The 17,395-nt window shown below is 44.4% G+C and overlaps 1 protein-coding gene across 39 annotated transcripts in view; it reads left to right on the top strand.

Annotated features, from left to right (window-relative positions):
• Window positions 1-4,484: 4,484 nt before the first annotated feature.
• The window catches only part of LOC308065602 (GTPase-activating Rap/Ran-GAP domain-like protein 3), a 30,113-nt gene continuing 17,202 nt past the window's right edge, over window positions 4,485-17,395 (top strand). For 5 of the 39 annotated variants that reach the window (XR_013928837.1, XR_013928838.1, XR_013928839.1 and 2 more), the window contains exons 1-7: window positions 5,521-6,086; window positions 6,456-6,575; window positions 10,452-10,515; window positions 11,172-11,247; window positions 11,414-11,561; window positions 12,049-12,813; window positions 15,762-16,499. Coding sequence is in view for 4 of the 39 variants with exons in the window: in XM_080391685.1 (XP_080247811.1) it covers window positions 4,575-4,690; window positions 10,452-10,515; window positions 10,773-10,799; window positions 11,172-11,247; window positions 11,414-11,517 (387 nt within the window). In the remaining 35 variants the exon portion in view is untranslated. The other 34 variants (XR_013928843.1, XR_013928811.1, XR_013928812.1 and 31 more) reach the window with 26 other exon arrangements.

Below are 17,395 nucleotides of genomic sequence, written 5' to 3'. Positions count from 1 at the left end.
AAACCTCAGCAGCGCTGTCTGAGGGTGTGTGCTCGTTTGCATTAAAGCAAGCAACTTGTAACCCATCCTGTGCCTGACTGAAAATGCGTGTGTAATGCGCTATGAGTGTGCAAGTGCTCTGCTGTCCGTAGTGCGTACCCTCGAGGAACTGGGTGAGCACGCTCAGAGGAAACATTCCCCCATGCTCCCAGCACTGCCATAAAGAATGCCGGCCTTCTGAAACTTGCAAGCAAGGCTTAGAGGGTTTCTCTCCATGACCGACTTTATGGCATCATTCCCACCATACTGGAGAAAGCAAATCCTTTTTTGTTTGGTGGTGAAAGCAGCTTGGGGAGTGTCACTGATGTGCAGCATCATTTTAACCTCAGGTCTAAAGTGCCACCGGTCCTACCGTGGGGTACGTCCTTCCTCAGGCTTTCACCAAACGGAAAGGATGCATCAAACCCACCCCACAAACACGTCCTGCGCTTTTTTTATCTTTCCTGGAATGTGGGAACATGACCCTGCTGGGCCATCAGTGCCACCTGCCTGGGAGCCAAGATGGTGCCTTTGCATTCCAGGCTAAGGACTTACCTTCTTTTTTTCCTTTTCAGCGACTTTAGAGCCATCCTTAGGGAGGCTGGTTAAGCTGGTTTACTGCACAGCTGGTCGCCAGTGGAGGGAAACGGTAAGCTCCGCTGTTGCCTTTGGTGCTTACTTGTTACTGTGTCGCTCATTTGAGTGATCTTACCATGCCCCGGCAAGCAGAAGCTATCACGGCACTTTAGGCCTTGGTCTAATAGTCATGCAAAGCAATATTGAAAGTCATTCTGAGATCTGGAACAGGCCCCAATGTGCATTTTATAAAAGTGCATCTTGGCTGCTCTTTATCTTTGTATGGGGTTTTTTCCCATTTCTCCAGACTGTTGAAGCTCTGAAAGGTGCCGATGAGCTGCTCTCCCTCAGTTTGCTCCTTTGCCTTTGGGGAGTGCGTTTCATGTTTTCTTCATGGCTTTGCAGAGGAGAAAATCCATGAATACACAGCCTTGCTTGAATTGATCTTGCAGGAAAGTGGTCGAAAGCTTATTGCTGCCCCATCTTGCAAATGGCATACATTCTGGTTCTGATTTGATGGGCAGCATGTCGGCTTGTCAGATAACTGTAGAACAACTCAATTGCTCAAAGCAGCAATGCTGATATTGAGACTTTACGTACTTCCTTGCACAAAGCAGTTCTGGGCTTTTTTCCCTCTGCGTGTGTTTCTGTGCAGACATGTGCATGAAACACGGGTGTCTCTCTGTGCCACAAGTGGGACTGATGACAGATGTTCATTTCATTTCAACTAGAATTTAAACAAAGATTGTGCCTGCAAAAGAATTTGAGCAGCTGTCCTTGTTTCCCAGAGCAAGCATCCAAGCGCTGGGGAGCAGTTGGCAGGATCAGAACCTGAGCCTGCTCTGGGTGGTAAATCCTCAGGAGAGGAAAGAGAAACCCCACTTTTTTCAATACAGATCTAGTTCCCTTAATACTTCGAGCAGCAGAGGGGGGTGAGGTGGGGTGGTGTGGTGGCAGGAGAGGGACAGGAGAGGGACAGAGGAATGAAGAGAACAGGGGTGGAGCTGGGCAGGGAGTGGAGGAAGGAAACCCCTGCTGAAGAGCCAGAAAACGATGAAGTATTCCTATGTGCTAAATTTCATCACACGAGCCTGTTTCCACAGCAAAGGCTCCAAAGTTACCCAAAGAAGAAGGAAAAGAGCAACTGGTAGCAGTGATGGCAAACACGATGGAGTTTTTGGCAGCATGAGGAAGTAGATAACTACTGTAGGAAGTTCTGCAACCTACCCTGATGTAAACAAATCTCTGAACCATTTAAGGCAGCTATTGCGTAGTTTTTCTGGCTGTCTGACTATCTATCTATTGATCAATCTTGCAGAAGACTAAGTTGCAAGATCTTGAGAACTATACCTCTGTTCCTGGTAATAATACTTAACCTTAAGACTTAACCCTAAGAATCGAACATAAGACTTAACTCTAAGACATCACCCTAAGACATAACATAATGACTTAACCCTAAGAAATAACCTTAAGACTTAACTTTAAGACTTAACCCTAACACTCAACCTTAAGACTCAATATTAAGACTCAACCTTAAGACTTAACCATAAGACCTAACCCTAAGACCTAAGCTAATGACCTAACCAGAAGACTGTACCCTAACACTTAACACTAAGATTTAATCCTAAGAATTAACGCTAAGACTTAACCATTAGACCTATCCCTAAGACTTAACACTAGGTCTAAACCCTAAGACCTGACCGTAAGGCTTAGCCCTCAGTCTTAACCCTATGACTTAACCCTAAGACTTACCCATAAGACTTAACTCTAAGACGTAACCTTAAGACTTAACCTTAAGACATAACCCTAGGACTTAACCCTAACACTTAACCTTAAGAATTAACCATAAGACCTAACCTTAATAATTAACCTTAAGACTTAACCCTAAGACTGAACTCTAAGACTCAGCCTTAAGGCTTAACCCTAAGACTGAACTCTAAGACTCAGCCTTAAGGCTTAACCCTAAGACTTAACTTTGAGACTTAACATTAAGACGTTACCCTATGACTTAACCCCAAGAATTAACCCTAAGACGTATCCCTAAGTCTTAACCCTACGACTTAAAAGTAAGACATAACCATAAGTCTTTACCCTAAGACTTAGCCATAAGACTTAACCTTAAGACTTAACCCTAATACATAACCCTAAGACCTAACTCTAAGACTTAACCCTAAGTCTTAACCTTAAGACTTAACCATTAGACCTAACCATAACACTTAACCCTAAGACTCAACCTTAAGACTTAACCTTAACACTAAGAATCAACCTTAAGACTTAACCTAAAGACTTAACACTAAGACTTATCCCTAAGAATTAACCCTAAGACACAACCTTAAGCCTTCACCTTAAGACTGAATTCTAAGACTTAACCCTCAGACTTAACTCTAAGACTCAACCTTAAAATTTAACCTTAAGACTTAACACTAAGACTTAATCCAAAGACTTATCCCTAAGACTTAACCCTAAGACTCTACCTTTAGACTTAACCCTAAGACTTAATCTTAAGACTTAACCATAAGACTTAACTCTAAGTCTGAACCTTAAGACTTAACCTTAGAACTTCACCTAAAGACTTAACCCTAAGAATCAACCTTAAGACTTATCCCTAAGACTTAACCTTGAGACTTAACCATAAGTCTTAACCTACAGACCTAACCCTAAGACTTAACCCGAAAACTTAACCCTAAGACTTTAACCTTAAAACTCAACCTTAAGACTTAACCCTAGAGTCTTAAGGTTTAGTCCTACTGTCGACTCTTAGGCTTAAGTCTTAAATATTAAGTTTATACGGTAACCCCAACGCTAACCCTACACCCTAACCTAACGCTAACCCTAACCCTAACTCTAACCCTAACCTGAACCCTAACGAACCCTATCCCTAACCTTTCCCCCACGAAGTCTTAGGGATAAGTCTAAGTGTAAAGTATTACAGTTAAGTTTTACGGTTGACTCTTATGGTTAAGTCTTAAGGTTAATTATTAAGGTTAAGTCTTAGGATTAAGTCTTAAGGATAAGTCTTAGGGTTCAGTCTTAAGGTTAACTCCTAAGGTTAAGTATTATGATTAAGTCTTACGGTTAAGTCCTACTGTTAAATCTTAGGGTTCATTCTTAGGGTTAGGTCTTAGGGTTAAGTCTTAAGGTTAAGTCTTAGTGTTGAGTCTTAGGGTTAAGTCTTTAGGTTAATTCTTAAGGTTATACCTTAAGGTTAAGTCTTAAGGTTGAATCTTAGGGTTAAGTCTTAAGGTTGAATGTTAGGGTTAAGTCTTAAGATTAGGTCTTCCGGTTAAGACTTAGGGTTAAGTCTCAAGATTAAGTTATAAGGCCGAGTCTTACGGTTAAGTCTTAAAGTTAGGTTTTAGTGTTAACTCTTACGGTTAAGTTTTAGTGTTAAGTCTTAAGGATAAGTCTTAGGGTTAGGTCTTATGGTTAAGTCTCCATGTTAAGTCTTTGGGTTAAGTCTTAGGGATAATCTTATAGTTAAGTCTTAGGGTTAAGAATTAGTGTTAAGTCTTAAGGTTAAGTCTTCGAGCTAAGTCTTAGGGTTAAGTGTTAAGTTTAAGTCTTAAGACTTAACGCTAAGACTCAACCTTAAGATTTTACTTTAAGACTTAACCCTAAGACTTTACCCTAGGACTTAACCTTAATACTTAACCCTAAGACTCAACCTTAAGACTTAGCCTAAAGACTTAATCCTAAAACTTAACTCTTAGACTTAACCCTAAAACTCAAACTTAAAACTTAACCTTAAGACTTAACCCTAAGTCTTAGTGTTTAGTCCTGCCGTCAAGACTTAGGGTTAAGTTTTAAATATTAAGCTTATTGGGTTACCCTAACGCTAACCCTAACTTAAACCTAACCCTGTCCCTAACCCTAACCCTACCCTAATACGCACGCGCAATAGTGGTAGTGGCAAACTAAGGGCAGCGCCTGCGCAGAATGGGCTCGAGGCCTTGGGGCGGGGTTTCCGGCTACGTACGTGTATGGGCTGCGCACACGGCGGGGGGTGGTTCTTGGCCGGCCGGCGCGGCGGTGGCGGAGCGGGGCTTCCCCGGGAGCCGGGAAGACTTTCGGGCCGGGATGTGCGGCGCCGCGCTGGGTGAGCGGTCGGGCTGAGGGCGGCCGGGGGCCGGTGGGCGAGCCCGGGCGCGGCCGTGGGGCAGCGGCCGGCTGGGGGGACGTGGCGGGCCGGCGGGCGGTTCTCGTCTCCCCGGCAGTGACGGTGGTCAGCGGGCTGCTCACGGTGCTGACTTTTTTTTTTTTTTTTTTTTTTTTTCCCTCGGAGCTGCGGTACTGCCTCGGCGAGGAGGCGAGGCGGGGCGGCCCCGGTGCTCCCTTGTGGCGGCGGGGCCCGGGAGAGGGGTCGGCCCGCGGCGCCCTGCCGCCCCCCCGCCGCCTCCGGGTGCCCGGGCAGCCGCCGCAGCCGCCGCAGCTCTGCGCGGGGCTTTGTCTTTCCCCCAGCCGCCGGCCGGGGCCGTGGCAGCGGGCTGGGGCCGCAGGGGCCGCATCGGGGCCCGCGGTAACGCTGTCGCAGGGGGCGGCTCAGGAGCCTCCTCAGCCCCTGCGAGCGGGCGAGGGAAGGAGAAGCAAGCCGGCGGCGGGATCCTCGGCCCCGACTGCTGATTTCTCTAAAAAGCGTTGCAAAGGGCAAGCGTTTAACTGCCGGGGAGGGTCGGGAGGCAGCAGCTCAGGGGTCTCGCTGATCCTGTGTCGTGACAGTCAGCTCCCGTGCGGGAGCAGCCGAGGGGAAGAGGCTTTGGATTTGCTTCCCGGTGAAACGGGGCTCTCTGTTTTTTCTTTGTATTCATCCGGAATGACAAGGTACGCTGACAAATCAAGGGGAGCTAAAGTGAAGGTCAGCCTAAATGTTACTTTTCCACATGTGCCTTGTGCTTGTGAGTCGGACTGCTGACTGTGGAGGGATAACTATTGTACTTGCCTTTTGTACACTGCTTCCGAGTGCTGCGCTGCTGCTTGGGCAGTAGTTGGACTGTAATGCCAATGCCACGTGTTAGCCTTTCTCCAGAAGTTACAAAAGCAGAATGAGCGTTAAGAATCTGATTACCTTTTAACTAAATTCAAAACAAAGTTGCGGGATGAAGTGACTGGAAGCCCTGCAAGTCTGACTGGGTATTGCTGCTGTGCATGTTATCCGCCTGTCTACCGATCGCTCCTGCCTCTTGTTCTGTTGTGGTAATTCCTCTGGGTAATGCGTTGGGCTCTAGATGGAGTGCATCTTGACTTCCTCCTGACCCCCCGAGATGTTACCGGTGTTTGCCTTCCTCATGTTTCACAGGGTGTGGGAAGGCCAGAGAGGCTGGAAGCCTCGGCTGTTGTGTGCGGGGAAGCTGTCAGCCTTCTAAGAGAGCATGTAGCCAGCAAGCGCGTCGTGGTGCTTCGGTACCGAGCTGATACCACAGGCCTCCATCTTTTTGTGAAAAGGGATCACAAGGAAATGTGCTGATGTTGAAGGGGGAGAGGTGGCGGGGGAAGAGGTAGGAGGCAGCTTTTAGCCACTTCTAGGCTTAACTCCTGTGTTCCTGAGAATGGTTCTGGGCTTTGAGGGGTTTGCTTCTGGCTTTTTGCCTTAAGCGCATCTACCTTTCAGGGTAACGCTTTCTTGGAAGTTGGAAACAGTCCTTATGGGACAACAAACCAAACCCCATACCTGGGAAGGCCATTTAGCGTGCTGCACCTTGTGTTTTATTCCCTGTCAATCACTTGGCCCTAGCCGTACACGCTCTCCCAGTTTGGCACGTTCTTATCCTGTTGGCTGAAAGATTCTGTCTTTTCACTTCCTTAGCTTTTCACAGGCCATAACACTTGTGTGTTCATAGACCGCTTTCCTTGCTTACTGCTTTCAGATTTGAGCGTCGATGGCATGGATGTAACAGGAGAGCAGCAGCAGGACATAGAGCACAAGCCGTTTAAACAACATTTAGATAAAGCTGCCAATCATGTGACTCCAGAAACAGAGAGACATGGTAAGATGCTATTCTGCCATTCTTGTATGGATGCTCTCATATCCTTTCCATCACTGTATGCCTGCTATGAGATTTGTGGGAACAAGGGACGGCTGAATTCACAGCGTTTTAAACACCACGAACTCCTGAAGAGTTTATAGGACACAAATCTATTACACTGGCAGATCAGACAAGCTCCTCTGTGTGTGTGTGTATATATATACATATTATACTTGGTACTTTTGCGAGGCAAGTCCCTCTGAAATTGGGACAAGGACTCATTGATGCATTTCAGGAGCAAAGCTGCTGAGTGAACAGGCTTTTCCTACTAGAAATCAAGCAGCTGCTCTGGCAGAACTTGATTTTGGTTGCATCTTTAAATCCTAGGAGGCTGACAAATCGGACGAGCTGGTTAAAGAGCCTCTTTCCAGGGAAGGCTCCACTGACTTGACCCTTAAGCCTAAATTTGTGTCTTACTACGTTTGCTTTGTGTGTGTTAATGCATACGTGATTCATAGATTTCAGTTGATTGATCAGTTACAAGTTGGAGTAAGTGGTCCTTGGCTACATAAATCTCTCCTCTGCATTTTTTTACATGTTATGACTTACTGTTGTACTTCAGTACAAACCGGGAACGCTTCTGGTAGTGTTGCAATCTAACAGTAATGCTGTCCAGACTTTTCAGTCTGCGTGTCTTCAGAACCTTTGGTCACTGTAGAGTATGAGCAAATGCCTCTTGCTTGCTTGAAGCTGGTACATGGGATAACACTGCCAGTCCTGATGTGAGAGGAGAGTTCTGGGAACAGGGTGTGTGTTGGGATGTGAAGTCAGTACCATCAGATCTGGATTTTCCAAGACCTGTGTCAACAACAAGATGTCTGAGAGGTTCCAGACCACTGAATTTGCCAGAGGGGCTAGCAGGTCCATTGAGCCTTGCGTCTTAATTCTGATTTCCTGAGCTGTGGCTTGTTTGGAGTATCAAGATTAAGAGTTGGAAACACTTCAGATCTTTTTCATCAAGGTGAGCTAAGTGTTGTCTTCTAGCTCCTATGGTACTGGCTTGAGTAGTGTTCCCAGTTGTCGGTACTGCATGTTGTACCTGCGTGAGCACCCGATCTTCCATGTCTGCCCACCAGTGCTGAAATACCTCTTCCTAGGCATCCGTCTTAACGCAGCCTCTCCCTCCGCTCTCACCCACATATGCATTTTTGGTCAGGCATCCCAGGGTAGAGCAACTGTCTTCCGTTAACTAGAGTTGTAACTCCTTTGCTGAAGTGCCCTCGTGTGTTCCATCCTTTGATGCTCCACTACTCTACCAAGGAAAGTGCAGGCTTCTTTCAGACCTTGTTCCCTGCTTCTCCCAAGGTGTGTGCCATGTTGTCACATGAAGGGAGGGGTGGGGGAGCAGTACACAGTCCTCTCAACCCAAGGTGTCTGATCTGTCTGTTAGTGCCCCAGGAAAGCAGAGACCCTTGTTCCCAACCAATCTGTCAGCATCCAAATACAGGGACCCTTCACTGAAAAGTCCTACTGGATCGAAGGGCAATTCAACTGTAGCAGCATTAGGGGGACCCCTCAGCGGGTCTTCCCGCTTTGTTTGAATGTGTTACCCGCTGCCGGCAACTGCCAGCGCCCACAAAGGACTCACACCAACAGTTCACAGAATAACGCTCTTTATTAATAGGAAATTGTGACAAATCAAGGTTCGTGATTGCCAGTGATAGGGCCTGTCTGCAAAAACAAGCTTTGAATTATATACAACTAAACTACATACAAGTAAATTATAGCTAATAACAGCTAGCATGAGTTAGTTATTTAGCATGCATAAAACAAAGTTCTTACCTGATAGGTGTCCCTATGGGGGAGAAAACAGGTTCAGCCCATCGACGAATCCCAGTTCTGATGGAGTCTTCCCTAACTTCTCCCTTCCTCTGTCCACTTTTATACTTCGTAGTACATTGCATATTCATTCATCATACACAGGATTAGTTACAAGTTTCTGGCTTCTAATACAAATTAGTACGTATCCTCAGATAGCACTGCTGAAGTTCTCTGCTAACTACACATGCTCCTCAGGCGGGGTTTTGCTCTCCTTTGGGGGGGCTGTTTGAGTTGGAGGTTGTGATCTCCCACTAAGAATAAGGCAATTGTCTTTGTCTTATTTTCAACTAATTTTCTGTTGATGTCAGTGGATTGCAACACCTTATCATCCTGTTTCCTATCTTGAAGGTTTCTTTCTGCATAACTCTCAATAACAGCATTGTTTTCGTACCTGTTCTTTGTTTCTCATCCTCCCCAAGGCTGACTACCTTGGTGAGAAGTCCCTGCATAACAACTGTAGAGAGTGAGTCAGCTTGACCTAGCTTTGTGAACACTGAATCAGAGTTGGGTAATCGGGGAGTTTAGACAATCCCCCCGCCACCACCTTTGGACTTACTTCAGTCCAGGACCAGTCCATTCCCATCACATTGAGGCGGAGCTTGAGTGACTTTGGTCATGCATATTGTTGTTACTAACTGGTGTTGTGTGCCCAGTGAGGTGTAGTAGTACCTTGGAAGCAGGCAACTTTGAGGTGGAGGTGTGCGTTAGTATTACAATGGGATTATTTCAGCTGAGGAAAGTAATTTCACCATAATGGTTGGCTCAGCCACAGACATCTGGATTCTTCGTGTGACAACTGGTGTGCAGCTTATCAGCTGTGTGGTGCCATCTGGTTCCCTTTCCTGCAGGGAGCACGACAGCCTGGCCGTGGTGTCTCCACTCCGCACCGTCCTCCGTCACCGCTATCCCCGTGCGCTGAGCTGCTGCTTAGGGAACTGTGGTGATAGAGATTCTGTGCATGCCAACCATCCTGAAGGCCATAGCTGTATTTTACCCTAAAAAAGCTTTCTGTAATGCTACGCTTCTTTTAGGATGCAATTTTCTTGAATTCCCACCCCCTCGAGGTGATTTTCCCACACACCTGCAGGCAGCAGGACTAATGTCATCTCCTTTTGCCCGCTTGGGCTAAAATCCCTTCCCTGGCTATTCTTTAGCTTTTACAGCCTTTGAGCCTTCCCTTGGGCCTGGTTGATAGTCCTTTGCCATTTCAGCCTGTTCACAGCCAGTGTGAGTCTAGGTACAGGCTATCTCAAGGAATTTCAGTTACACCATAAACCTGCTTTTCTGTAAATTATTTTTAGCATTTTAATTGCTTTCAAAGGGAACTACGGGAAAACCTGTCCGCATGGTGGCCTAGCATAAGCAATGATGGAAAGGTGCATCAGATGTGACCTCCGTGTCAGCTCAGTGTGCCTCAGACAGACTGCATTTGGCACTCCGTGGCGTGCTGCGCAGCTCCAGAAATTAATGCTAGGGAAAAAATGGGCAAAAATAATAGTCATGTAGAAACATGAGTTAGGAAGAAATGCTATGAGTTAGGTATTTCTGTTGATTGAGGCAGTTGATCTTGCTTTGGATCTTTGGGGTGTGAACTTGATGCTGAACGGCTCGTTTTTCATTTGATATGCCTTGAATTATTTTCAAAGAGATAGAAGAGAGGCTTATGAAATAGAATAGGTTATTGAGTCTTCCTAAAACGCTCACAACAATTATGTAAAAAGCCAAAGTGAAGGATGATGGAATAAAATTCTGTGCTTTATAAGTAAATACAGTACACTTAAACCTGATCTCTGTGCAGAGTCCTAGTTATTTCTGTTTTTAAAATCCAAAAGAAGTTTAGGAAGTCTTAGAGGTTAGTATTGTGGGAAGTAAATGGCTCTTCCACAAAAAATTCCATGTAAGCAAGGCTTTTTAGAACCAATTTCAAAAAGAATTGTTCAACTACAGCCAGTTAGCAGTTTAATGTTGAAACGTATACTTGCTCTCCTATAAAGCAGTATTTCATTTGCATTTCAGTGCTTTGAGTCATGACAAATTTGGGAAGAGCCTGAGGGAAACCTTTCATCCTGCGATACAGAAGGTAGGAGGTGACTTCTTTTTTTTTGTTTGGTTGTGGCTTTTTATTATTTTCTGGAAAAATAAGTTGTTACGTATAAATGCTAGTGGTTTGTTTCTTTCAGTAGCAGGATAATAATGAGGAGTAGGGTTACAGTTACAAAAGAAGCTGTCTTTATCAGTTGAACTGGCTACTTTGAAATTAAACCAATATAAGAGTACGTTACAGGGGGGTTTGTGCTGTACAGTACTGGTGGGCTAAAGATATTGTTTTGTTTATAGGATTTATTGGCTCTTGAAGAGCAAGAGGTAAATGTAAACTTTTCACTCCTAGCACTCACTTGGTGACGTATAACGACTTAGATAGCAATTGCTTATTGCAGTAAAAAAATGTGGTATTTCTGTGCAACACATGAGATCAAAAATCATTTTAGGCACCGGCATAATATATCATATTAATAGATGACCAACTTAGTAATATCATAAAATTCATAACCTATGATCAAAAGTAAATTATTAGGTATATGCTACTCGAGGATGTAATGGAGCTGGTATGAAGTGTATACTCCCGTTTGTAGGACATATACAAAAGATGTATATAAAAGTCCTTAGAGGAAACATTATTTTAGGTCTTTTGTTTGATTGTCTGTTTGTCCTGTCATATTTGGTTTTATTTCTCAGGGACCTATGAATTTTAAATTTGGAGTCCTTTATGCTAAGGATGGGCAGCTTACAGATGATGAAATGTTCGGCGATGGTGAGTTTTTCACCTTTTCCTTGGCTGAAGGTTGCATAAAATATTGAGCTTCCTTGTGAGTACAAACATTTGCAGTCGTGACCCTTTTAGAATTCATCTTGGGAGCCTTGAAGATTTGTATATAAATCAAATTGTTATACTGAATAAACTGTTTCTTTTTCTCTAGTGGGCGTTCCCACAATTAAGTGGTGTGGAGCTGAAGGGGACTATGATGTAATGGTGATGGAGCCGTTTGGACCAAGTATTGAAGATCTCTTCAGTTTTTGTTAAGGAAATTTAGTCTCGAGACAGTCCTATTAATCGCTGACCAAATGGTAGGAACCTGCTTTGTTGATCTTGATGGTGCAGTATGTTGGAATATTAAGATTCCTCGAGAGATCAGAACCAAATACGTTGTTTCTGTAATTTAGAGGTGAATAGGCCTGTATCATTAAAGGAAAGACTCAAAATTGGTTTTCTCTTAAATACAAAGTGCCCCATCTAAAGTGATTACAAAGTCTTCATTGATTTTTAAAAAGCAGACTTGCGCTGTTTGCAAACAGTCTGTTGCACTGCTCAAAGACAAAAGAAGTTCGTCCGAGAAAGTTTTTGGAAACAAATGTAAAATAGACACGGGGAAAGAGCTGGAGAGGTTTATGTGTTGTCTATTGAATTATGTTCTCTTTAATGCCCTTACATTTTACAATAAAAAGTTTCATTACCTCTTTTAGTGTTAAAGACAATGTTGCTAGTGTTTTTATAAGGAAAAAAGTGTATGCCTAGTCTGTCGAGTGATACTTTTTTTCTTTCCACTTTATCTAGACTAGTTGAATTGAATACATTCACTCTAAGAACTTCATCCACCGAGATGTGAAGCCAGACAACTTCATAATGGGCCTTGGGAAGAAAGGCAATCTTGTCTACATAATAGACTCTGGATTAGAAAAGAAGTGTCGAGACGCTCGAACTCACCAACATGTTCCATATTGTGAAAATAAAAACTTAACAGGAACTGCTTGTTATGAATGCATCAACACGCATCTTGGAATCGGTGAGCTGGAGAAAGCAGTAAATAGAAACTTTAGTAGTGTCAACGCACATAATTTTAGCACAAGTAGATGTTGCTTTAATGAGGCATAGAAGACGGTCCTTATTTATGGCACTTAACAGTGCAGTGTGCTTGGCCTCTTATCTCTTGATGGGGTGGGATTTGATCAGATTGTAATTCTCGGGAATTAACACATTTTTTTTTAATACTTGCAAGGGTGATAGGTTTTTTTCTTGTACTGGATGAGTTTATCATGGGCATAGTAACTCAACTATCTCTTGTTTTTCAGAGGGTTTTTATGAGTCTTGTTGCACAGTCTTTTGTTTTTCTAGTACTCTTAATGAGTCCACTCTTTTATACTGTTGTAGAGCAATCTCGCAGAGATGACTTGGAGTCCTTGGACTATGTACTGATGTATTTTAACCTGGGCTCCCTCCCCTGGCACGGACTGAAAGCAGCAACACAGAGGCAGAAATAGGAACGTATCAGTGAAAAGAATATGTCTACACCCGTTGAGGTTTTGTGTAAAGGATACTCCTGTAAGTTACTTTTCCATGGCACTAGGCTTACGTGTTCGTGTTTTAGTGGGATTTCTTTTTGCTTTACACTGAATTCTACTAGTCTTGTGTGTCTCTCTTTTTTTTTTTTTTTTTTTTTTTTTGTAAATTCCCCCAACCCTGCATGATTAGGCGTGTCTGTGATAAAGATACTGTGCTTTCAAGACCAGGATCTTTCTGTTCATACACCATTTCTAATTATCTTTTGTCCTAACTATTAGTAAACAATCATTGAGGTGCCCTCAATTCAAAGGGTAGCTTAGTACATCTGATTTGCACTGTTGTGTGTGCATGTGTTGGTGTTGGCTGGATAACTCTTGACAGCAAATAGCATTTTGAGAAACTACCCGTTTCTTCATATGGGTGGATACTGTTTCTTGAATTAATTGGATTGCAGTCAGATGCACCTATTGCAGTTGTTTCACTTGAGAATTGTCATTCCAGGTTCATGTAGTTTGGCCTCCTGATGGTCAGCATCTGTGAGAGGTGTAAGAAACCCTCCTATATCCTAGCATCGTGCTTCAAACCTTTTCTGTTTCTCAGTTTGGTATTTACGCCACAGTAATAATGAGGTGGTTTTGAGCCCTGCAAAATAGTACTTAAATCGATTTAAAAACTTGTTAATGTTAGCTGCCATCAGGGAATATTGCTGATCTTTGTAAAAAGAGTGCTGTCTCTGTTCTGTCCACGCTCTTGGCTTCAGCAGCTAGGTATGACAATGGGAACTATGGTTTCTGTCATGGTTGTGTGAAAACTTACTGTCTTCGATCTGTTTCAGCTGTCCTTTCATAGGTATTCCTTTACATTCATTAACTGTGCTTTTTCTCTGGGATTAACAGGCAGGAAAGACATAATCAACTTTTCTTGTGCTCTTTGTTAGAATTTCTTTCTTCACATAAATTACTAATATATCATTTCAGCCAGAAAGACTTGAGCTCGTTAGAGAAAATTTGCTTTTAATTTTCCCGGTTCTTGCTTACTCCGTAGCAGGCGAGATGGCTCAAATTGTTGCAAGTTTTCATAGCTTGTGCTCTTACTATCTTCATAATGTTAAAGTAATTCTTCCATAATCAAAACACATCCTTAGATGTTAACCGGGTTACCAATTAAAGTTACGGTTTTCCCATTATCTTTATACCTTGTTCTTAGTCAGGAAAACCTCAAGTATCCGGGTCACGTGGCAAGGTTATTAAGGAGAATTTTGATTGGCTAAGTGTAAGACTATAGAAAATCATTCATACCGCTGCTTACCAGAACAGTAAAGAACAGCAGCTGTTTGCCCATACAAGTGTGTTAGTTTCCTTGGTAAGTCTTAAGTAAATACGCTGCTGCTGTTCCTGTTTCAGGAAGCATTTAGACCATACTCCTAAGTAGAAAGCAAAGTTTGCTATGCAGATCTACTGATGTCTTATGTTAAGGACTACGTTTTTTATTTATAATTTGATAAATCAGTTTTGTTGTTTTATTTGGATGCCTTCGTTTGCTAAGGCAATGCTGCATTTGCAATCCCCAGCTTTCGTCATCTAGAGGAAGGGCTACTGCCTGTTGAACTCTGGGCAATGGAGATTTGCAGAAGTTACTCGGAGAAATAATGAAAGCTGTGTACTTCTAGGTAGAGTTCTTAAAGATGACTCCACATTTTTATCTTTTTTTTAAAAAAAAAAAAAGAGTTCCGATTAGTTCGATCTGAAACTGAGAACTAAGTCTGGGAATGTAGCTAATAGGAATGAAAATTCTCTTATGGAAAATACGTTCCTCCCAGAGAAATTTAGTGCTCGGGAAAATGGTAATTGGTAAGGGTAGCAAAGTGTCATGTATATTCCCCACCTCCAAGGTATTGTCCAGGCAGTACCTAAATTATTCTCATTAGAAAGACTAGCGCTTTGTAACACTAATGAGGGTTTATTGGAGTATCAGCTAGCACGTCTACAAAATGGTTCATGAAACTTCAGTGTTGATAAGGAAATTATGTAAATTCGATGTGTCACATTATTTGGTAGTTCTCCTGATTACATGGAAGCGAATGCAACAGCTACAAACCTGCAAGTTGTGAGATGCTTGACAGTGATAAATGTTAGAGTTGAGCAGTCAGGTAAAGCCTATTCAAATAAAACGTGTGTTACTGCAGTACTCCAAAAAACAATCAGGATGATGAAGTGGAGCCCATTGTCTCATATACAGGAACTATATCTGTGGTAAGTGATGACTGAGGAGGCTTTAGGTGTAATGGTGAAGGGGTTGGTGTGATGTCATAACAAAAGGGAGTAACTTCATCCTTGAATCTATGTATGGTATAGTAATGAACAGTAATTGAGACATTATTTCATGTCATTAATGAGACATGCTGGAATATTATGCTTAGTTCAGTTCTCAGAATCTTAAGTTCTTGGAAAACGGTATGTAACACAGAGAAGAGGCATAAAAGTTGAGCTTGGGAAAACAGGTTGTACAATGCAAGAGTTTCAAATCAGCGTCTTTCAAGTTTGTCTGAAAGGTAAGAGATCATCTTAAGTTAGTTGGTGTAGTATTTTATAAATTGATTTTAACAGGAACTGACAGTTATGCAAAAGACATAGGTGAAGAACCTATTGCTTACTACTAAAACCATTCACATTTTAAAAAAAGTGAAACTGAGATCTAAGTGAAGGCAGTTAGCCACTGAAACAACTTCTAAAAGAAGTAGAACATCTGTCCCCTTTGCTTTTGCATCGAAACTGGATTCATTTCTAGGTGGTGTATTCAGGTCTAAATTAAGCCTAAGTTACAGGTCTCTGAACTACAGCGCAGAGAACCCCTCCATAGGCAGCATTCTCAAAAGAGAAATAAATGCATGTATGATTTTGTTACATATACAAACACATAACGTTAGGCATTATATGTTGGTGATGCGGTAATGTGATGGCTATTTAACAATGATCCTTTCTCATCAGGAGAAACAGGATTTCTCTTGTTTGGAGATAGACACAGCTTTGAGGTCAACCCATATCTTCAGACAGCTTACATTTTATGGACTCTTCAACTTCAGCTATGGCAATGAATCTAAAAAGTAAGCATCGTATCTTTCCCTTTTCACATACACAAATACGATTTTTAAAAAACACAGAAACAACCAAAGGAAAGCGAAGACAGATACCGTTAATGATATTCACAGAGGAGGAATGTCTCACTTAGTCCTCAGAGCAGACTTTAGGGGACAGAAACAGCAAACAATTGTTACCAGTATTTATCCTAGCTAGTGCTAGCCAAGTGGGAACACCTCATTCTGTAACAGTACTTGGTGATACCAAGGGTCTGCTAAATGGCATTTTTGGTTCCTCCTTTCATCCAATTCAGCCACCATAATTCAGAAAAACCTGCTCAGCTGTTTCTCTTTCTCAGCATTTGTTATTATTGATTCCATTCCTATAATAAACTTTGCAGTCTGCTAGAGAGAATGGCTGCAGTGCCCATTTTTATTCGCTAGATGGCAGCAGCGCTCCAGCCAAACTAAGGGCAGCGCCTGCGCAGAATGGGCTCGAGGCCTTGGGGCGGGGTTTCCGGCTACGTACGTGTATGGGCTGCGCACACGGCGGGGGGTGGTTCTTGGCCGGCCGGCGCGGCGGTGGCGGAGCGGGGCTTCCCCGGGAGCCGGGAAGACTTTCGGGCCGGGATGTGCGGCGCCGCGCTGGGTGAGCGGTCGGGCTGAGGGCGGCCGGGGGCCGGTGGGCGAGCCCGGGCGCGGCCGTGGGGCAGCGGCCGGCTGGGGGGACGTGGCGGGCCGGCGGGCGGTTCTCGTCTCCCCGGCAGTGACGGTGGTCAGCGGGCTGCTCACGGTGCTGACTTTTTTTTTTTTTTTTTTTTTTTTTTTTCCCTCGGAGCTGCGGTACTGCCTCGGCGAGGAGGCGAGGCGGGGCGGCCCCGGTGCTCCCTTGTGGCGGCGGGGCCCGGGAGAGGGGTCGGCCCGCGGCGCCCTGCCGCCCCCCCGCCGCCTCCGGGTGCCCGGGCAGCCGCCGCAGCCGCCGCAGCTCTGCGCGGGGCTTTGTCTTTCCCCCAGCCGCCGGCCGGGGCCGTGGCAGCGGGCTGGGGCCGCAGGGGCCGCATCGGGGCCCGCGGTAACGCTGTCGCAGGGGGCGGCTCAGGAGCCTCCTCAGCCCCTGCGAGCGGGCGAGGGAAGGAGAAGCAAGCCGGCGGCGGGATCCTCGGCCCCGACTGCTGATTTCTCTAAAAAGCGTTGCAAAGGGCAAGCGTTTAACTGCCGGGGAGGGTCGGGAGGCAGCAGCTCAGGGGTCTCGCTGATCCTGTGTCGTGACAGTCAGCTCCCGTGCGGGAGCAGCCGAGGGGAAGAGGCTTTGGATTTGCTTCCCGGTGAAACGGGGCTCTCTGTTTTTTCTTTGTATTCATCCGGAATGACAAGGTACGCTGACAAATCAAGGGGAGCTAAAGTGAAGGTCAGCCTAAATGTTACTTTTCCACATGTGCCTTGTGCTTGTGAGTCGGACTGCTGACTGTGGAGGGATAACTATTGTACTTGCCTTTTGTACACTGCTTCCGAGTGCTGCGCTGCTGCTTGGGCAGTAGTTGGACT

This window comes from Falco punctatus (assembly GCF_963210335.1).
Source record: "Falco punctatus genome assembly, chromosome: 6".
In the NCBI taxonomy this organism is placed as follows: Eukaryota; Metazoa; Chordata; class Aves; order Falconiformes; family Falconidae; genus Falco; species Falco punctatus.
This window is presented reverse-complemented; position numbering and strand designations above follow the sequence as displayed.